The following is a 19870-nucleotide window of genomic DNA, read 5'->3' as shown; positions in this document are numbered from 1 at the left end:
CTGAGCCTGGAGGTGAACTGGCAGGGGGCCCTGGGGCTCCCCTCCGGAGGCCCGCTAGTCCTGGGATTAAATTGGGCTGGATTTCATGGAAAAAAACCTTTAACTATGGCCGTGGGCCTCTCCCCTTCCCTTCCTGCCAGAAGGGCATTTAAGGAGAACCAAGGTCATGGAAGGATATCCTAGGGGATAAGTGTGGAGTGATGGGGCAGGCCAGGGACCCCACAGCCCATGGGCAAGCTCCAACCCTCTGCTCCTTGGACAGCGGGGGGTGGGGGGGTATGTGTCTGTGTTGGGGGGAGGCTCTTAATTATTAACACTTACCGCATGGAGGTTAGATTTTAGGGGAACATGATTTCATTTAATCCATCCAATAATCCTAGCTATTGGTTATCACGGACCCCATCTTAAGGATGGGGAAACGGAGGCTCAGAGACATTTAGCTGTGACTCAAAGTCACACAGCCAGAGAGGGTTGGAGCAGAGACTAGAACCCAGGACTATCTGACCCCAGAGCCCCTGCTGTTTGGATGCTGCCTCTCAGAAACATGAGTTTCTCCCCTTCCCTCCTACACTGACCGGAGCTGGCCATCCCTAAAGGCCAGCTCTCAGTTCTGTACATAACTACAGCCACGCCCTGCACCCTTCGCGGTGGTGCCTTTAAAAATGTGTACTGTGCTTTACAATCTGGAGGTGGGCAGGACTGAGGGATAATTTAAAGACGGAGAAACTGAGGCTCAGGTGAAAAGTGACATGTCCAAGAGGATGATAGAGAATAGTGTAAAACAAGGATTGGTCCACTTCCTCATTCATTCATTCAATGACACATTTATGAGCACCTGCTATATGCCAGGCATCGAGTTGGACAAAGGGAATATAAAGATAAACAGGAAACATGCTTTGGGGAGCTGACACGGATGGGGAGGTACGGGGGGCAGTGGCAGCCCGGAGGAAGGGTGGGCTGAGCTCAGGCTTGGAGGACAGGTCAGCAGTGTCCCAGCGAAGGGGAAAGGCATTTCTGATAAGAGCACAGGTGGCAACCCAGGGAGCCCTGAGGACACCCAGCACCAGAGGGGAGCCGGTGGATCTGGGTGCGGATCCGGAGCCAGGAGTCCTCCTCCTGACCTGCTCGAAGCATCAGGGCTTTGAGAAAAAGCACAGATGTCTGGGCCCAGCCCAGCCGAACAGACCGGATCTCCGGGTGGAACTAGGCACAGTGTTGATTGAAGCTCCTCGGGAGAAGTGCTGGCTGGACAGTGGGGAGACGCTGAGGAGTTTTAGGGGGGAGTGAAGGGGTGAGATGTGTGTTCTGGAAAAATCTCCCAGGGCTGTCAGAGAGCGGAGGGGAGGCAGCCAAGAAGCCTCAAGCAGGAGGGGTGGCGGCGGGAGGACCTAAGGAGGACCCTAGTCCAGATAGGCCCTGGGCAGGGTCGGGGTGGGGTCTGTCACCATGAGCTTCTCGGAGAAGGAGCCAGACAGAGTGATGGAGACGTGGAGGGCGGGGATGGGAGGGGGGGCAGAGCAGGAGTGAGGAAGGGGGCTCCTGAGATGCAAGAGGAGGAGCCACGGGAAGAGTGGGGGCCCCTGGCATCTCAGATCTTCTCACCTCTGCCCCCGACACCGCCGGGCAGGCCCCACCAGCAACGGTCTGCAGAAGGTGGACGTGCAGCTGATCCCGCAGGACTTGTGCAGCGAGGCCTACCGCTACCAGGTGACCCCCCGCATGCTGTGCGCCGGCTACCGCAGGGGCAAGAAGGATGCCTGCCAGGTGACTCCTGCGGGGTGGGCCAGATCGGGGAGAGAGGGCGCTGCTCACGTCACCCGGGGCCTGCTGCAGCCTCACGGCAAGGTGGGCTTGGCTGTCCCCACTTTATGGATGAGGAAACTGAGGCTCGGGAGGTTGCGAGACTTGCTCCAGGTTGCAGGCCCCAGATCAGAAGAGACCCCAGGGGGGCAGGGCTGAGGCCCAAGCCCAGCTCTGCTCCTTGCCCTCCGCGAGGCGCTTTGCCCAAGTGAGGCAGCAGAGAGGACTAGAGCCCACAGAAGGCAGGCGGGGCTGGGCAGGGCGCGGGGACACACATCCACGCTTCCGCGAAAGCCAGGCCCTGCTGGAGGCCAGGCTGGGCTGGTTTGGGCCGCCTCCATCTATCAGAGGCTTCCAAAGGGGACGTGTCACTCAGAACACCCCCAGCAGTCGGGACCCTTGCCTGGAAGGGGATGTCTCTACCCTGACGTGGCCCTGTCTCTTCCCCTCTTACAGGGTGACTCGGGCGGCCCGCTGGTGTGCAAGGAGCCCAGTGGCCGCTGGTTCCTGGCAGGGCTGGTTAGCTGGGGTCTGGGCTGTGGCCGGCCCAACTACTTCGGCGTCTACACCCGCATCACAGGTGTGATTGGCTGGATCCAGCAGGTGCTGACTTGAGAAGCTGCCCCCGCAGCGCAAGGGCCCCCACCTACTGGACTGAGAGAGCCCCGGGCGCCCACCAGGCAGGGGAGCAAGTATTCTGCCGGTGGCAGGGCCCCGTGGGGACGGGAGGTGGTGTCTCTCCTCTCCCGCAACCTGTTGCCTGACATCTGCCCCAGTGAGGACACAAGGAGGGAGAGGGGCCATCAGCTGGTGGTCAAGACTTCCCCTGAGGGCCTGGGATGGTCATCAGGCCCGGCTGGGGGGGTTCACATCCAGTCTGTCCCCTCCTGATTCTCTCTCCTCCTTCCCCTTCCTCTGCTGCTGACTTTGGTGGGCAAGGGTCGAGCAGCAGTCATGTGGCTGCCGGGCCCCCCGCCTGCCCCCGCCCCAGTGCAGAGGCTGCTGGGCCAGCATCCTCTCCAGACAGCAGATTCCAGCCTTTGAAGCCCTTGGCCTAACTTGAGGGGTGGGGGAGGAAGGTGCCCCCGCAGGAAGGGCCCTCAGAACCCTGGAGACAGCCAAGTGGGCCAGCCGCCACTGCAGGCCAAAGGGTGGGGAGCCCCAGGTCCAGGGTCCTCCCACGCCTACCTGTTCCTCGGGCCTTCACTGCCCACTCTCACCTGGAGGTGAGCTCAGCTGCCCTGTGGAATAAAGCTGTGTGACCCGAGGTCCTGTTCTGGGGATTGAATGGGGCCCCGGGCACCAATCTCATGCCTTTAACTGAGCAGCCCCTGTTATCTGCTCAGCCTGTTGGCTAAGCGTCCAGAAGACCAAGGGGTGGGGGCGGTCAGTGGGGGCAGCGGCGGCCTCCAGGGCAGCTGCCTAGGTCCTGGGAGCAACCCCAGGAAGGCAATGCTTTGGTGCCCCTCAGGTCAGAGTGAGGGCTGGGACAAGTGATGCACTCCTTCTGGAAGCCTGGAAGGAAGCTGAGGGGCAGAGAGTGTCATGATCGCACCAGGGAGGGGTCAGGAGTGGAGCCTGGAGCGGAAGCCCCATCTCCTGATTCCCAGGCTACCGCTTCCCCTCTGGCACGGCACTGCCTCTGCATTCTGAGTCATTTATTCAGCGAGCAGCTCCAGGCTCCTACCACGTGCCGAGGGCCGCAGTGGGGTCACAGAGCTGCACAGAACTTGGCTCCTCATCTCGGGAGGGGTGGGGATGCTGATCCAGGGTGAAGGGGCTTTGGGGTAGACTGCAACTCGGGAAGGCTGCCTGGAGGAGACTTGGGGTTCAAAGGTGGCCAAGGTGGGGAAGAGCATTCCAGGCAGGGGAACAGCATGTGCAAAGGCAGCAGTCCCCAAAGTCAGTGGCCTGTTAGGGAACAGTAAGTTGTTTTTAGTTGGAACAGAGGTTGGCAGGGGTGGTGGTAGGGTGGGCGGTAGGGCTAAAAAGGAATGCATGGGGAGGGGCAAACTGAGATTAGATGGCAAAGCACTTGGAGTGGAGCTATGAATTGACCCTGGGCGCTCTGGGAAGCCGTGGAAGGCTCTAGAGCAGGGAAGTGACTGACACAGGATGGATTCCCATTTTAGAACAACCACCGGCACCAGCCTGGAGGAAGTGGGAGGCAGGGAGGCTGGTAAGGAGGCCACTGTGGAATTCCAGGGAGAAGAGGATGGGTCCTGGATGGAGCAGGGCAAGGAGGATGGACATAGGGTTGAAGGACCCTTACTGTCCTCCAGGTGCCTCAGTGGATGGGGTGACATGAGGGAGGAGTCACCCAGGACCACTCCCACCCAGGGCACCTGGGGAGGGAAAAGCTCTGGGAAGGTGTCATGAACCTGGGATGCTTCTGGGAGGGAGATGTCCAGGAGGCAGGCGGAGCTTGAGAGAGGTTTGGAGGAGGGATTTTAGAGCTGCCCTGCAAGGATGGTGGTCCAGGGAAGACGGAGGAGGTGGGGGAGACACAGACTGCAGACGTGCGGGTCCGGAGTAGGAGGCTGAGGGGAACTGAGGGGGGTGGGGGGGACACAGACTGCAGACGTGCGGGTCCGGAGTAGGAGGCTGAGGGGAACTGAGGGGGGTGGGGTCTTAGCAGCCAGGGCTGTGGCCTGAGTGGGAGTGGTCAGGGAGGCCTACAGGGCCGGGCCCTGGTGGAGGGGAGGAAGGTGGGTGTCAAGGGCGGACAAGTCTTTCTTGGAGCCTAGCTGGGAGGAGAAGGAAGCGGGGAGCCTTGGAGGGGGCCTAGTGTCGAGAGGGTTTTCAAAGGTAGACAGGGAACGGCCATGGCATCCATGTGTGGAGAGCCCTCCACCCGCTGGGTCCTGCCTGTGGAGATGATAGAGCAGCCGCTATGGGGGGACACCTTTGGGGTGGGGGCAGGACTACCCCGGGTGGCCCTCAGGGATCTCAGAGGGGGAGAACACTGCTGGAGGGTGCTTTGCTAAAGTGCAAATTCATGGCCATAGTAGGAATTAGCGGGTAGGGGGTAATCTGTCCTTTTAACAAGGCTCCTGGTAACTCTTTTGCAAGCAAAGCTGGACACAAAAAGCGAGGTCAACTTCAGAGAGCCGCGTGGCCCCAGGGCGAGTGGTGAGGTCCCCCCGGGAGGCTTCGGTCAAGGGGAGCACTGCTTTGCAGAGATGTCCCCTGGCAGCGCTCAACTGCTGGGGGGCGGGGCTGGGGAGCCAGGAAGACACTCAGTAGGACCTGGGAGGTGAAGGAACTGGCCAGGTGGGGTGGGGGTCCCGTCAGACTCTGAGAGAAGATGGAGGGGAGACTGGGGGTTGTATTTCCTAGGACTTGGGGCAGAGGGTGGAGGTGACCAGAAGCTATCACAGCAGGAAGCAGAGGGGACGTCCTGCTAGGTTAGGAAGGAGCTGAGGTGGTAGGGTGAAGCCAGAAAGGAGAGCACCTTACCTGAATGGCGAGGTGAGACTGGGAATTGGGACGTAGGGAGCCAGGCTTGGGAGGACCTGGTATTCTGATTCCCAGAGGCCCAATTCCCTAGCCCTCAGCACCCCAGCTAACCTAGGTCTGCCTGGAGGCTGGAAGAGACCTGCGTGACTCCAGGGGGCGGGGCCTTAGAAGTCACCTGGTCCACCCCGTCACTTTACTGTTGAGGAAACTGAGGCCCAGAGAGGGGAAGGTACTTTCCAAAGTTCACCCAGCCAGGCAGAGCTGGTACCCTCGGTGTCCGGCCACGGGACAGAGGATGCAACCGTGATGTGCACCCCCCCAGCACACACGGGAGAGTGACAACAGGGCGGGGTCCCTGGGCTTTATGAAAAAGCCCCATTACCTTTGGGCTGTCTACACCACCTGTCCCCAAACGTGGCCCAGAGAAAGAGAGGGAGACAGCCGGGCTGGCTGTTTCTTCAGGTTTTATTACACGGTGGTGTTGGACACCGCTGGGAAGCAAGTATCCAGCTGGGGAGGCCGTAAATGCAGGAGGGGCCCCTTGCTCAGCGCCTGCCACCCCAGACTCTCCCTTTCCCTTGTCACCAGCTCCTGAGTGGCCCCGCTGCCCCTGCTGAACCAATGCCTCCCTTCCTCCTGGCCAGGGCACTGTGCGGCCGGCAGTACAGACAGCAGGGGCGCGGGGAGCAGGCAAGGTGAAGGCCGAGTCACCCACCCCCTCCTTCAACAGCGCTAACGCCACGCCCTTCATCGCCCACCAATCCCTCAATCTCCATCCTGGGCCGGGCAGGTCCGAGTCTGCGCCTTGTGCCCCCCCCCCGAGGGCTTTCGGGGACCTTTGCTCCTCTCGTTAAAATCACAGCAAACCTGAGGTAGGTAGGGCAGGACGTGAACCCACGTGACAGACAGGGAGACCAAAGGAGGTGATGGGACTGGGCTGCGGGGGGAGCGCATCTGCCATGCAGCGGAGGGACCTGAGGGAGGGGACGTAGGGGCCTGGGAGACACAGCTGGACAGTGCCACACTTTGACCACCCGCAGGCGGCTCCGCCCAGGGGTCCCAGGGCCCACATCAGGCCTTGCGAGGTCCCAGTGGGCCCCCACCCGGCCCCCGGAGGCAGGGGTGAATCATAGCCCCGCAGGTGTAGACAGAGGTGACAGCGGGGAGAGCTCTTCCTCCGCCTCGGGCTGGGGGCCCACCCCGTGGTACAAAAATAAAGGATTTCAGAACGGAACCCCAAGTCCCTGGAGGCGATCCAGGGCCTCACATCCGGGTGCCTCTGGCTTGTAACAGCTAGAAAATAAGAGGGGGCAGGGAGACGGGGTGGGGAGTGGTCAAAACACCGGGAGGAGGATGAGAGGGTGAGGCCGGTGAGGAAGGGGTAGTGCAGGGCCAGGAGCAGGGTGGAGAGGAGATTGGAATGGAGGGAGGGAGGGGTGGGGAGAGAGGGAGAGAGAAAGAGTCAGGTGAGTCACGAGGTCCTTTCTGGGAGGAAGGAGGGGGGCTGAGGCCCAGAAAAAGTGTATTCAGAGCTGAGCAGGAGGGGAAGCGGGGAGAGGACCCAGCTCGCCCATTCGGGGGCCCCATGCCCCACCTTGGGCCGGGGGTTGGCTGCCTAGGAGGCCACATCCTGCCAAGGCTCTGGCCAGGGGGTCGAGGCCCAGAGGCTGGTCACCACTGTCTCAGGCAGAAGGTCACAGAGAGCAGCTGTCCGTCCCCATGTTTGAGGCAACTGTGGCCCAGAGAGGGACAGTGACTTGCCCAAGGTCAGAGAGCAGGCAGATAAGACTGAGTGGGGGCTTGTGGGCACCTGGCCAGGGCTATTTCTGCCACAGCCCAATCCTCAGCCAGCTCCGGCTGCCTCCTCCTAGGCCGAGGGAATCCAAGTGTGGCCTGTCCTTCCCACCCCCGCAGCAACAGGGAACCCAGTGCCTCGAGGCTGTGATGCAGGGATGAGGTCAGGGCACCTGGCTTCCGTTTCCCTTCCCTCCTTCCCAGTGTGGCTCTGATGCTGCTGGGCAGGTGGGAAAGAATTTCCTCCCCCTTTTGTCTCATCTCAGAGCCTCATCCCCAAGGCCAAGATAGGCTGAGAGACTTGGGGGAGGGGAGAAAATCAGCCGGAAGTTCGGCTCAAGTCCAAAAATACAAGAGATGAGCACCCTCCTGGCTTCCGCCCCTGCCTCCAGCTCTGCCAAGCTACAAACCAGGCGTGGCAGCTCTGGGGGCGGGCGAGGGGCCCAGGAGAAGCCCTCACCGCAAGCGCAGCCTCAGGTCTGAGGGGGCGCAGACGGGAACCTGCAAGGAGGAAACGTGAGGAGGTGAGGCGCTGCAGCAGGGTGGCCCGGCCTCAGATGTGCCCGGCGGGGTCGGCGGGCACCAAGGAGGTGCAGCTGTGCCCCTCTGCCCCGGGCCCGGAGGCGGGAGGTGGCAGAAGGGGTGCGGGAGGCGGCAGGCGGGATGCTCTGGGATGCGGTGCCAGGGCACCTGGGTGGAGGGCACAGGAGGCTGGGACCACAGCAGCCCCGGGATGGAGGTGTGAGCAGGCAGAGAGAAAACCCGGACAGGGGCAGAGAGGGAAGAGGCAGGGTGCAGATGAGATCCAGGAGGAAGAAGAGGTGGATGAAGATGAGGCAGGACCTCCGGCGGGAAGCGGAGGAGGAGGAGGCGGTGGTGAGAGGGAGGAAAGGTTAGCGGGATCCTGAGATGACTGGGCTGCAAAGAGAAAGTGAGAGAAGGGATGGTTATGCAGGTGAGGCGCCAGGCACGCGGCTGAGCTAACCCTGGAGGGCCCGCCCCCCGGCCGTCCCAGGACCCCAGGCTCCGCAGCGGGCTCCGGCAGGGAGCCGGCGGGAGGCACGGCCTTTATTAGCGATCGTTCTCCTCGGGGGTTGGCTGCACCTTTCTGCTGCGTATCTGCCTCCACCTCCACCTGCACCTGTGCCACCTCCACCTCCTGCCGCTGCCGCTCCTCCAGCTGCTCCTCCGCGCGCTGTGGACCAGCCGGCAGACCCAGGGAAGAAAGAGCGCAGAGCTAACGAGGGGGCCGGGCCCGCTGGCGGCTGTCCCCGCAGGCCCCCATCTCAGCGTGAAGGGGACGGGCGGGGGGCACCTCCCGGGGAGGGGAGTGCTACAGCCACAGAAGCCGGGGCATCTTGTCGGATCCCCGGGATAGCCTGCGAGGGGCCTGGGGGAACCAGCAGAGGGTGGGGTCCTGCTGAGGATGCTCACGGGTGGGCCTGGCTGCTGGGACGTGGAGCAAGGCTGGGGGAGGGGTGTCAGAGGAAGGGGGTGGGTGTGTGGCCAGGGCAGCCTTGAGGGCTGCCTGGGAAGGCCTCGTTTTAGGAGGACCGACCCAGAGCAGAACTGAGGCCAGGGGAGGCCCAGGCAGATCCGAGATGTCGGCACCAGGCTCTCGCACCCCAGGTCCTGAGGTCTCTCCCAGAGACGCAGGAGCCGCCAGCTCACCTTGCACCCTTGCAAGGCCACGCCGGCCGCTGGCCCCCATGGGGCTGGGGTGGGCAGGGGAAGTCACAGCCCAGGGAGGCAGACGGCCAGACGGGAAGCGGAGTTCCTAAGTCTCCGGCACATAGGGACAGGCTCCTAGAAGGAACGGTCTCCCTTCTTCCCAGCCTGCCTAGCTGCCTGCCCCACTGGTCCTACCAAAGGCCCCTCAGGCTTCCGACCAGCTCTGCGTCCAGGGTGGCAGGACCTCCGATGAGCCCCCTCCCCCCCAGCCAGCTGATGCTGCCTCACAGGCCAGGGTGGAAACACAGGGCCGGACCCCAAGGGCTCCAGACCCCTCTGACGCTGAGTCCTAGGAGGGAGCCTGCGGGAGGGGCAGGATTAACGGTTCGGCTTCCCTGCCCCAGCCCAGGCCCCGGGGAAATAAATGGGCCCTTTGGATCCCAGAAGTTGCAAGCTGGGGGTCCACCCCTCTCACTCCTCTGAGAACACAACCAAGGTGCCCAGAGGGGGCGGGACTTGTCCAAGGTCACGCAGAGCGCTCACACCACGCCCAGACCCCTAGTCCAGTGCACTCCCCCTTGTGCTACGCTGCCCCGTGGCCACCATGCGACCACCATCCAAGTGGCATCTAAGTCCACCCTCGCCGTGCCCTGGGGATAATCTCATCTCGTCGTCCCCCAAGTCTGGGCCTGGGTAACTGGCGTGAGCAGGCAGGACGGTGGGTGGCATGGGATGGATGGCATCGGCTGTGAGCAGGGGGTCAGGCGTGTGCAGCGGGAGGGAAAAAGAAGCTCGGATGGCTACGTGGAGGGCGGCGAGGGGAGGGAGGAAAGGCAGGGAGGCCGAGGTTGGGGCAGGGCAGGGGCTGGGGCAGAGGGCTCACCTTGGTTTTGCGGCTGGACTCGGAGCTCAGTCCGTGCGGGGAGCTATAGAGCTCCTTGGACACCACGCACAGGAACTCTGCCTGGTCCTCGCTGCCGTAGTTGTAGGAGGAGCCGATGCTCACGAGCTGGAGGGGCGGAGCATGGGGAGAAAACGACAGGATGGGGTTGAGGGGACGGGGTGGGCGGACACCAGCACTTGTCAACTGTGCCCTGACCTTGCTGTCCCATTCAGGCCCATCCCTGGGTTTCCGGAGGACGCCTCTGGCGCAAAGTCAGAGTCCTCTCCCCCTCCGCCCCTGCCTAGGGCTCTGGGCTATTCCAGGCCAGGCCCCCCGACGTGGCTTGGCTGGACCTGGTCCTTAGAGGAGGAGGGTTAGCACCGCTGTTCCTCTCCCATATCTAGCAGGCAACGTCCTAAAAGCAGGCAGAGGCCTGTAACGGGCAGGCTGTCTCCCTCTGTCCCAGATGTGGCTGAGGCAGCCCCAGAACCAGGCTGCAGGATGGGGTTGGCATGACCTGGTGGAGCTCCATAGAATATTCTGTTCACTGTTGGAAGCAGAGGTAGAACAGGTCGCCCGTTCCTTACGCCAGCGGTCCCTGATATGCCCGCTCAGCCTTTGAGAGCCCATGCAGTTGCCAACGACTCCCTTAGGCTTTCAAGAGTGGCCCCGCCTTTGTTCTGGGGTCCCTAAAATAACCACACCTGCAGGGCCCCTTCCGACTGATAAAGGTCCTGCACATGGTGGGTCTCGTTCGGCCCCCAGGAACCCTCATTCTGCAGACAGAGAGGAAAAATCAGCCCCTTCGGCAGACGAGGTTTGGAGAGGTGGTGAAGTCCCACAGCCAGGAAGAATCTGAATGTGAATGGGTTCAAATTCACGATTTGAATCTGGGACCCCGAGTCCTCTCAGGGGTCCTATAGACTTAAATGCTTCTATTAATTCACAGGATGCTAGCTGGCTCCAATGTTTAGAGGACTACTCTGGGCTAGGGACTTTATCCATGGTCTTTCTAATCTACACAACATTCCTGCAAAGGAAGCACTACTGGTCCATGTCACAGATTAGGAAACTGAGGCCCAGAGAGATACGCCTTGCTCAAGTTCACACAGCATGTCAGTGGCGAGGTCTAGATATGAATCCAGGCTTCCGGCTCCTGGACTGGACTAGTTCCTCCATCCTGCCCGGCCATCCTGGAAAGCCTGGCCTTCTTCAACCTCCAGGTGCAAGGGACCTTGTAAGGATAAAGGGTAACCCAACCCTTCCCCTTCTCTAAGGGCAAATTTGACCTTGGGTTAACTTGTTGGCTCTGATCCTCTGGAAACCTCAGAGAGGTGTGATGTCAGCTGCATTACTAGGGCAACACCGTTTATGATAAAAATCTCTCCTGCTGGTAAACTGCATAGGTACTGGGAGGAAGTACAGGTCACCATAAATACCTCATGGGAAGCCGTTGCTCTGGGCTGCCCTGAATGTGGCAATGCTTGGAACTGGGCATGTCCCTTGCGGGGACCTGGAATCTATGCCTGTGGAATTGTTACACAAGGTGTGGCCTCAAGGGGACCTCCGCTCTCCTATGTGGATCTTGTCTTCTCGCACCAGAGCTGTCGCTTGGGGGCCAGAGACTCACACACTACAGTGTAGACCACTACCTGGTTGCTGGGAGGACTCCCATTAAAGATGATTCCCAGGAGCTGCCCTGTGGCCACCGGGGCTTCCCTCCCCTCTCCTTCCTGGTCAGTCTGCTGCCAAGTGTGGCCTTTCTGAATCTTGTTTAGTCTGTCTTAAGACCCCGGGTGGGGGCTGCAGTGGGCACCCCAAGGCTGGGGCTGTGGGAAGGGAGGGGCCTGCTTTGCCTGGGGGTGTGGCCCAGCCCACCTGCTCGAAGCGCCAGCCATCGGACATGGTGGAGACCATCTGCGTGAGCTCCTCCTCCTGGCACTGCAGCACGCGGTACACGTGCTTGGGTGGGACCTGCAGGCAGAGGGGGGACGTGGAGGGCACCTGTGGGAGTGCCAGGCACCCCGGGGGCGGGAAGAGCACCTGTCCTCCCCCCACCGTCTACCCCCAAGAAGGACAGAAGTGGGGGAGGGGAGATGGGAGCCATGTTCTGAGTACCTACTATGTGCCAGGCACTCGACGTGCATGTTCTCACTTAATCCCTCCAAAAACCCTAGGAGTTATGGGATGTTCATGGAAGTTCAGAGAGGGTCAGTTACTTGCCCAAGGTCACCCAGCTAAAGAGTACCAGAGCCAGAATTGGAACACAGGTGATGCAAGTGGGAAAGGAGGAGGGGCTTATGGGACATCCTGGGGCACTAATTGAGGCAGGTCCTCCAGGGGACGCGGGGCACCCTGTCTTCAATCTCCTGGGGCTGGGAGACGGTGCCTCACTACCCATTTCCCACCCTCCACGTCTCCCCCAAGGTGGGCAGAGAATCTCTCCAGCTCCTCCTACAGCCTGGCCACTTAGGCCTAGGGTCCAAGCTCAGAAACTCCAGCTCCAGAAGCTTGTGCCGTGACCTCCAGGGGACCATCTGAGCCCATGAAGTGGACGATGTAATAATCCCACATTGCCTCCCACAGGGCCCCCTGTACCTCCACAGTGACCCCATTTTGCCTGGGAGGAAGGGAAGGGTGGGCAGTTCTCAGCACCTCTATATTCCACAAGAGGAAATCAAGGTCAAGAGAGGGGTGTGATTGGCTCAAGGTCACACAGCAAACAGAGCCGAGGCAGGGAAAGAACCCCGAGTCCGTCTCCCAGTCTGGGGCTTTGCTGAACAGTCTGGGAGCTGGACAACCACTCCTCCCCTTATAGGAGAGCTTGGCCTCCCCCAGGAAAACTGGCTCTGCCTCTCCCAACCTTCCTCCTGACCCCCCTCCCCCATCCCCGCCACCCCCTGCCCTGGCCAGGGATGCCGCCCCGCTGCCCTGCAGCCCCCCGACCTGTGTGACGGTATAATCCTTCTCCTCCATCCGGTCTTTGATGATCCGGATCAGCGGGCCGATGTTGTAGAACTCCGCTTCCTCCAGGACCCCTGGCACAGACAGAGCAGCACCCCACCCCCGTCACTCCCACTGCCCCCGTGCCCCGTTCTCACCTTGTCCCCTCCCCCTCCACCCCCTGCTCCAGTCACACAAGGGTGATGAGCCTCTGAGTTGGGGTCAGGCAAGAGGGAACACTTCCTTCCTTGGGTCCCACACTCCCTGTAGTAGGGGTGAGAGGCTGCCATTCAGGGGCACTATATCCCTGCTGTGCTGAGCACAGGACCCAGGGGTGGCTGCCAGCCCGCTAGTCTGGGGCTGTCCAGAGGCAGTGGGCCCGCTGGGACTGGACCCTATGCCACAGCGAGAAGGGGCTTGGGTGGCTCCCGATTACATGTTCCCATTTATGAAGCACACGCTAAGTGCCAGGCACCGTGCCAGGCATGTCACACACTTCACTGCAGTTAATTCTCTGCACAAGAAGTAGGTACTTTCATCACCCCCACTGAACAAACAGGGAAACTGAGGACCAGGCAAAGCAGCAGCTGTGCAGGGCCACACGCCTGGCACTCGGCAGAGCTGGGATTCACACTCCAGTTCCTCTGCCTCCTAAACGCATAACCTTTGTGCACGTGCATCTCGCCAATCCCTACACTTCACAGTTTGCAAAGCCCCTCCCATGCTCACCACAAGCCCCAGGGTCATGGAGGAAGCAGGCGTTATTGTCCCCATACAGTTAAGGAGACTGAGAGTCTTAGAGACTGAGCAAGTGCCCTTTCCAGTGAAGGGGACAACCCTCGGCCTTAGGACTCCCCTAAGCTCCTGCGGGGCAGAGACACTTCCTGTCCTTTCCATGACTGGACTCTGGGCTCCCCGGGGACAGGGCCCATGTCTGATGTCCCCGGCGCCCACACCCACCTAATACAGAGGACACAGTGAGCGAGTGCTACTGCCAGGATGCCCCCCGTGGAGCCCTGCAGATGACAGACAACGAACTCTGCATCACGGGTCCTCAGTGCCAGGCACTGTGCTAAGTGACGCACTTGCATTAGCTCCTTTTATCCTCACAGCAGCTCAGCAAGGTGGGTGCTATTGTCACCCCATTCCGCAGATGCAGGCATGGAGGCACAGAGGGATAAGTGACTTTCCAGGTGTCACACAACTAGTCAGTTTCCCCCTGGATCCCCTGGCCCCTTGGATCGGGGCTCTAGCCCTGTCTAAAGGTGCTGGGAGTGCCAGGGCTTGACAAACCCAGAACCTGTAAACAGGTGTTGGCCGTGACGCTGGAGTGTTTACCTGCCCTCCCCATGGGACCCACTCCTGGGCCCAGGCCACGCCCATGGTACCTGCTGCCCCAGGGGCTGCCGGGAAAGCTGTGGGGCTCCGCAGAGCCGATGCCTACAGCGGGCTCTGATTTTGAAGCTGTGGCCTTCTGGGGAGCCACCTGGCTTCTAGATCACTGTGTCCCACAGGGGTCAGGAGGGAAGACCGTGGGCCCGAGTGAGGAGGGAGGGGCTGTGCTAGACACCTCCAGGGTACAAGCCCCGGGACTCATGACATCTGGTTTTCCCAGAACATGTCCCTAATGTAGATCACCGCCCCTCCTTCATATACACAAGTGGAGACTCAGAAAGGAGAAGTGACATGTCCAAGCTGGCCTGGCTGGGTCAGGTGACCCAGAGCCACACCCTGCGCCCTACGGAAAAGGGCTTGGCACCCCTTGCTCCTGGCAGGGGCTCTGCCAACAAGCCTTTCTCCCAGGCAGGCATCCGGTCTTTCTCCCCACTGTCTGTTGGGCCCAGAAGTGGGCATCTACGGGGCCTCAGCCAGCCAGGCCTGGGAGGGACCAAAGCCCTGCTGGAGAGCAGGCTCCGCCCACCCCTGCTTCACCCACCACTGTGCTGCAGGGGCTGCCAGATCTGGGCAAGGAGTCACCCACTCGACACACCTGCGGACCCACGTGAGCCCTCACCACGCATCTGAGATACCCCATCACCCAGACAAAGAGAGCCACACCTCTCCCCATGGCCATCTCCACCCACAACTGGCTTCCCAGAAGGCCAGGGGAAAGGGCATCCCTGCCCAGCCTCACTGGCTCCCTCTATCCTCTGCTTCCGTGTTTCTGTCACCTCCCCAGCAGCACCCAGTGGAAGCTTGGGCCAGTCACCTTGGCACAGTCCCTAGGCTCAGCCTGGACACAGGCTTTGGGAGTCAGTCCTGTCAGGAATGAGAAGAAGCAGGAAACATGGAAGAAAGCAGATGTCCCCTGAGGACAGCCGAAATGGCTCTGCGCCTCCACAGGAGGCCCCGGCAGACTGCAGAGGGCAGGGCTAGGGTATGGGCCCCGGCCTCCCCGGGACCAACTCACCCTCCTCAGCCATGTCCTTGTCCAGCACCAGCTTGCCATGCCGGAGGAAGTTGAGGATGGGCCCGAAGTACGTGGGGTCACGGTCGATGAGGTAGGCCCCGGTCTCATCCTACAAAGGTGAGGGGCACAGGCAGTGAGAGAAGAGTGAGCCCCGCTCCCCTGCCTGACCTCTCACTTCAGTCCCAGTGAAGGATCAGAGGGAGGGCGGGAGGGGGCGGAGTGTCTGCTCTTCCCCAGAACAGAGTGTCCTGATGGAGTAAAAAGGCTTTGGGGTCAGATGCACCTAGGTTCAAATCCTGCCCCGGCCTTTTCCTGACTGTGTGACCTTGGGCCAGTGATGTGGCCTCTCGGAGCCACCCTCTTCTTTGCCATAACTGGAGAGCATGTGAGCATCCCGTGAGGTCTGAGTGGCACCTGACCCAGCGCAGGGCTCAGGGATTGTCCCTCTTGGAGGTTATTCCCTGAAGCCAGCCCTACACTGTCTCCACCAGATCCCCTGGCATTCTGGGGATGTTTACAAGTTTCCAAAAGAGCCACTGTCTCATTGGATACCCTCAGCCTGCAGGGAGGCAGAGCAGGCATCAATACAACTCTACAGAGAGGAAACGGAGACATCACCAGGTGAGGGGACTTGCCCAAGGTCACAGCATCAGAGGGTCAGGAAACAGGAGAGAGGGGGCCTTAGAGGTCATCGCCAGGCCAGCCCTCTGGGGTTACAGACAGAAGGCTGAGCAGGATAGGGTTTGACCCAAGGTCATGCAGGAGGTTTGCAGCAGAGTCGAGATGGGAACCCAGAAATGGTGCCCCAGGCCAGCGCTCCTACCTGATGAAGCCCAGCTGAGAAGGCACCCCGGGATTTCTCCACCCAGCTCCCTGTACTCCAAGGCTACCCATACCCCAAAGGGCGGGGAGGCGGGGAAAAGCAGACTCAGTAACTCCTTCCGTGGTGCAGGAGTCCAGTTTGGGCAGAAGAGAATGCCCTAGGTGTCTGTCTCTTCCCACCGCCCCAAAGGAGGGGGAGAGTCCCCATCCATCAGCCTCCTGGGTTGGGAGCCCAGATCAGCGCTCAAAAACTCCAAATGGGCGCAGCCCGGCGTTGTCCTGTTGCCACGGCAATGGGCACATCCCTCACTCTCCAATTCATTTCCTTCTCCCCTCCTCCGGCCAGTTCTTCCCGCCTCCAGCTCTTCGGAAATAAACCCAGCCGGGTTTCCAGCCCCGCGGGCGGGCCAGACTGGACAACCAGATTCCGGCGACCTAAGGATCCCCGACCGCCGCCCACCCCGCGGGCCTCACCCGGTCAGACTGCAGCTCTTCCCCCTGGCACAGGCGGCTGAGGAAGGACTTCTGCTCGCGGCACAGCGTTTGCCGGGTGGTCAGGAACACAGTGCCCCCCACGTTGAGCCTCACCCACTTGCTCCAGCCGCCCGCCCCCGCCGGCGGCGCTGCCTCGCGGGCCTCCATCCTCATCGCTCTTCCCAGCGTCTGCATCCTGCCTGCAAGGCGGCTGGACGCGGGCATGTACCGCGCGCCGGGCATGCCGGGAGTTGTAGTCCGCGCCGCCCCGCGGGAGTGTGTGGCCAGGGTTGAGGGTCAGCCGACGCCCTCTATCCCGCCTTCTCCAGCCCCGCCCTACTTTGCCCTTCCCGGGAGGCCTACGAACGGGAGTTCAGTAAAGTTCTTTGGCCAAGTTACTCTGTGTTTGGGAAGGTCAAGTTCGAGGTCACTGGGAAAATAGTGATACCCCAAATCAGCGGTCCTCCCATTTGATCGCCACATTGTTTTCCCTTTGTCCAGTTTGGGTTATCAAACAGCTGACAGGAAAAGGAACTTCTCCCTCCCCAAATCCCTATAGCATTTACCCGTATCTGTTTTCTAATATTCTTTCATTCTGCCTTTGGGGGTGGGGGGGTGAGGAGAGCTGGGTTCCTTCCCCACATAAATTCTTTGCGGACCCCACCGTCGGGCTTAACAGTTGGCCCAGCACCTTCTATATTCCAGATGCTTTATGCATCTATTATATTGGGTTGGCCAAACAGTTCGTTCGGGTTTTTCTGTAACATCTTACGGAAAACCCAAACGAACTGTTTGGCCAAGCCAATATTATTCATTGGTGCTCTTAGCAGCACTGTGAGGTCGCTGTTACTGTATCCACTTTACAGACGAGGACACAGAAGTGAAGTGACCTGCTGGACTCACACAGCTGGTGAGTGGCAGGCTGGCATGAACCCAGGTGGGTTCCAACTGCATTTCCACCACCAAGGCCCCTTTCCTGCTCCTTGGGAAAGATTTCTCGGGAGGAAGAGTTAGGAGCGTGCTGGATGAATGTTTGGAGAACTGGGTTTTCATCCTGGCTTTTGTAGGGTGAAGTGCTGGGAGAGGTCTCAGTTTACCCATCTGTAATTCAAGGGGGAAGAGGGATTGGTTCTGTGGGTGCCCTTCTGAGCCAGATAACTCAGGGGTGGGACTGCTATCGTGGGCCCTGCAGGATGTGGGAAGGGAGCAGCTCCTCATGTGGTTTGGGACCAGGGAGGGACAAGGGCTGAAGGGAAGCTGTCCTCCTTAACCTCCTTTCCTTCTCACTGTTTCGGTCCTGGTCCTGGATTAAGGGGGGAGGGTCTGAGGCTCCCCTCAGTGGTCTCAGTGTCACACACTGGGCAGCCTGGCCCTGCATGGCAGTGGCGGGGTGGGGAGGGGGCGGGTTCTGTTACCCCTCGGGCTCTGCTTTCTCCGTAAACCTTTACCCTCGGCAGGGAATGGGTCACAGCTGCTAGACTTCTGCTCCTGGGGACTCGTGTTCTCTTAAACACAAATCCAAGTATGATCTTGAGCAATTTCCTCCCTGGACCTCGGCTTTCTCTTTTGCAAAGCGGGAATTAGAATAGCTACTGGAGAACATTGTTGTTAAGATTAAATTATGTCGGTAGAACACCTGGCATAGCCCATGGCTTTTAGTATACTGAATAAATGAATGAGTGAATGAATGAAATGGGTTATAGGATATGAACTGACCTTGGAAGGTCAGCAGGACTCCTGGCACTTGGTGAGTCCTCAAGCACTGTCGGCTGAAACCAAACCAGAGCAGGGAATATTTCTTTTCCACTTAAGGGGTGTAGGCAGGGAGCGATGTGGTCAGATATGTAACTTGGATCACTGTGGGGGCTGCAGAGGGGATGGTTCGAAGCCCCAAGAGACCAGCCAGGAGGCCACCTGGGTGAGAAGTGGGGAAGCCCCAACCAAGGCGCTGTCAACTGGGCCAGACAGGAGTGGGCGGCTTCCGTGGATACTTGGGAAGCGGAAGTGAAGGTTGAAGGGACTGGGAAGGAGGGAGGAGGAGGAAGGAGGAGGGGCCACACGGACAGCCCTGGCTTCTGGCTTGAACCAACAGTGTTTCCCTGAAGCAGGAGAGGCAGATACGGGGAGTGATCAGCATTGAGGAGGTTGGTTTGGAGCCTGTATTTGCAGTGCCTGTGGGCCAAGCAAAAATTGTCCTTGCAGGTGTGATACGCAGGAAAGCAGCATGGACTGGAGAGGACAGGTGGGGCTGGCCCCAGCCTAGGGTGGGGAGGAACCTAGGAAGGCCCTCTCGGGGGGTGGCTCCAATGGATGAAGAGGATGGGGCAAAGTCTGGAGAGCAAGGAACAAGAGCCATACCCCAGAGACCGAGAAGGGGCAGTTTGAATGAACAAGTTCATATGAGGAGTGAAAGTTGAGAAGGCGGAAGTGTAGCATCATGGAGCCGCGGGAACCCAGGGCTTGCCTGACCCAGCCTGTTGCTGCAGATGTGACAAAGCCGGGGCCGGGAGGCATAGAAAACTTGCACGGCATTACTCAGTGGATGTGGAGCAGACCCCAGGTTTCTCGGGCCAGCCCTCGCCCCCCTGGGGCTGCCTCTCCTGGCGAGGAGCATGGACCACGCAGTACACTTGGACAGCATGGAGCTTTTAAGCTAAAGAGTCATGTCATCCGTGTGGCACTTGGGGAAGTTTAATCTGGCGTTGGTGCACAGTCGGGTTGGGGCGAGAACCTGGGTCCAGGAGGGAGAAATGGGGGTGACCTGCCCAGAGCCCCCTCCTCCTCCCTGCTCATATCCTGTTTTCTTGTGTTTCCCCCACTGCGCAGTGATCCTTCTGAGGACAGACACCATCCCTGGGCTGCTGTATCCCAGGTGTCACTGGTCCTGGCTTAGGAGGGGCGAATGGAACAAAAACTCCCCAATGCTGGGAGTGCTTTTAGGACAGGGATTGGTCTTCTTCCTTCACACTGGCTTCCGCTGTATTTTATTTCACTGCTTCAGTGCTTCCTATGTGCCAGATGCTATTCTAAGCGCATCACCCCATGTAACAGGTGTGCTCAGGGAGACAGGTGATAGCAGGAGCTACCCTGTACTCATCTAACATGCCAGAGACCGTGTCCCAGGCATTCTGTAACAGCGACAGCAGCTGTCACCGATGGAGGGTTTACTCTGGACCAGGCCAAGCCAGTGCATAATTCTCACAACAGCCCCATGCAATTGATCCTGTTCCCACCTCCATCTTATGGAAGATGAGACTGAGGCTCCAACACCATGGGCCTCCCTGAGTGATGCTGGGAACGGCTACCAAGGGCAGAGCCGGCCCGCGAGCCTGTCTCATTGCCTCTGAAGTCCAAGACAACACGGAGTCTCGATGCACCCTTGCACAGGCGTTCTTAACCTCGCCAGGTACAGATGAGGAAACTGCACTCACATGGGTGGTCCAGCGCCGACCCGCTTAGCCGAGTGCCAGGGCTCATCACCGTCGTGGGCTGAGGTCCTGAAAGTGTCGGGGAGGCTAGGCCAGCACTTTTGGTCCCAGAGTGGAGGGGAAGGCTTTTGATGATCCAGTCTTACCCACTTCCTTCCTCAGAAACCCCCAGCTATCCCTAGACAC

General features: G+C 60.1%; 2 protein-coding genes and 1 long non-coding RNA gene across 9 annotated transcripts in view; 1 reads left to right on the top strand and 2 right to left on the bottom strand.

Moving 5' to 3' along the window:
* TMPRSS6 (transmembrane serine protease 6) overlaps positions 1 to 2523 on the top strand; it is a 37146-nt gene extending 34623 nt beyond the window's left edge. The window contains exons 17-18 of one of the 2 annotated variants that reach the window (XM_027107540.1): positions 1628 to 1764; positions 2257 to 2523. In XM_027107540.1, the coding sequence (XP_026963341.1) occupies positions 1628 to 1764; positions 2257 to 2415 (296 nt within the window). In that variant the 3' untranslated portion in view covers positions 2416 to 2523. Of the gene's footprint in view, positions 1 to 1627; positions 2097 to 2256 lie in introns of those variants that run through there. The other variant, XM_027107539.1, reaches the window with a different exon arrangement.
* LOC113620992 (uncharacterized) lies at positions 809 to 1719 on the bottom strand. The gene is made up of 2 exons (XR_003432996.1): positions 1603 to 1719; positions 809 to 1263 (listed from the first exon to the last, which is right to left on the bottom strand). It is a non-coding gene; the product is annotated as an uncharacterized LOC113620992 (long non-coding RNA).
* Positions 2524 to 4624: 2101 nt separating the features above from the next.
* On the bottom strand, positions 4625 to 16461 carry KCTD17 (potassium channel tetramerization domain containing 17). 6 transcript variants are annotated; one of them, XM_027107547.1, is made up of 9 exons: positions 16257 to 16461; positions 14961 to 15069; positions 12554 to 12645; positions 11486 to 11581; positions 9608 to 9733; positions 8158 to 8248; positions 7897 to 7971; positions 7464 to 7554; positions 4625 to 6552 (listed from the first exon to the last, which is right to left on the bottom strand). In XM_027107547.1, exons 1-9 carry the CDS (start codon positions 16449 to 16451, stop codon positions 6483 to 6485), a joined length of 945 nt encoding a protein of 314 aa, XP_026963348.1. In that variant the 5' UTR covers positions 16452 to 16461; the 3' UTR covers positions 4625 to 6482. The 6 variants fall into 6 exon arrangements, with proteins under 6 accessions (XP_026963348.1, XP_026963345.1, XP_026963346.1 ...); XM_027107544.1 differs by lacking the exon at positions 4625 to 6552 and having other exon boundaries at positions 7407 to 7971; positions 8158 to 8290; XM_027107545.1 differs by lacking the exon at positions 4625 to 6552 and having other exon boundaries at positions 7407 to 7971.
* Between the last annotated feature and the right edge of the window lie 3409 nt (positions 16462 to 19870).

Source organism: Aethalodelphis obliquidens, unplaced genomic scaffold, assembly GCF_003676395.1.
Source record: "Aethalodelphis obliquidens isolate GAN/ISIS:26980383/991018 unplaced genomic scaffold, ASM367639v1 scaffold8, whole genome shotgun sequence".
In the NCBI taxonomy this organism is placed as follows: Eukaryota; Metazoa; Chordata; class Mammalia; order Artiodactyla; family Delphinidae; genus Aethalodelphis; species Aethalodelphis obliquidens.
This window is presented reverse-complemented; position numbering and strand designations above follow the sequence as displayed.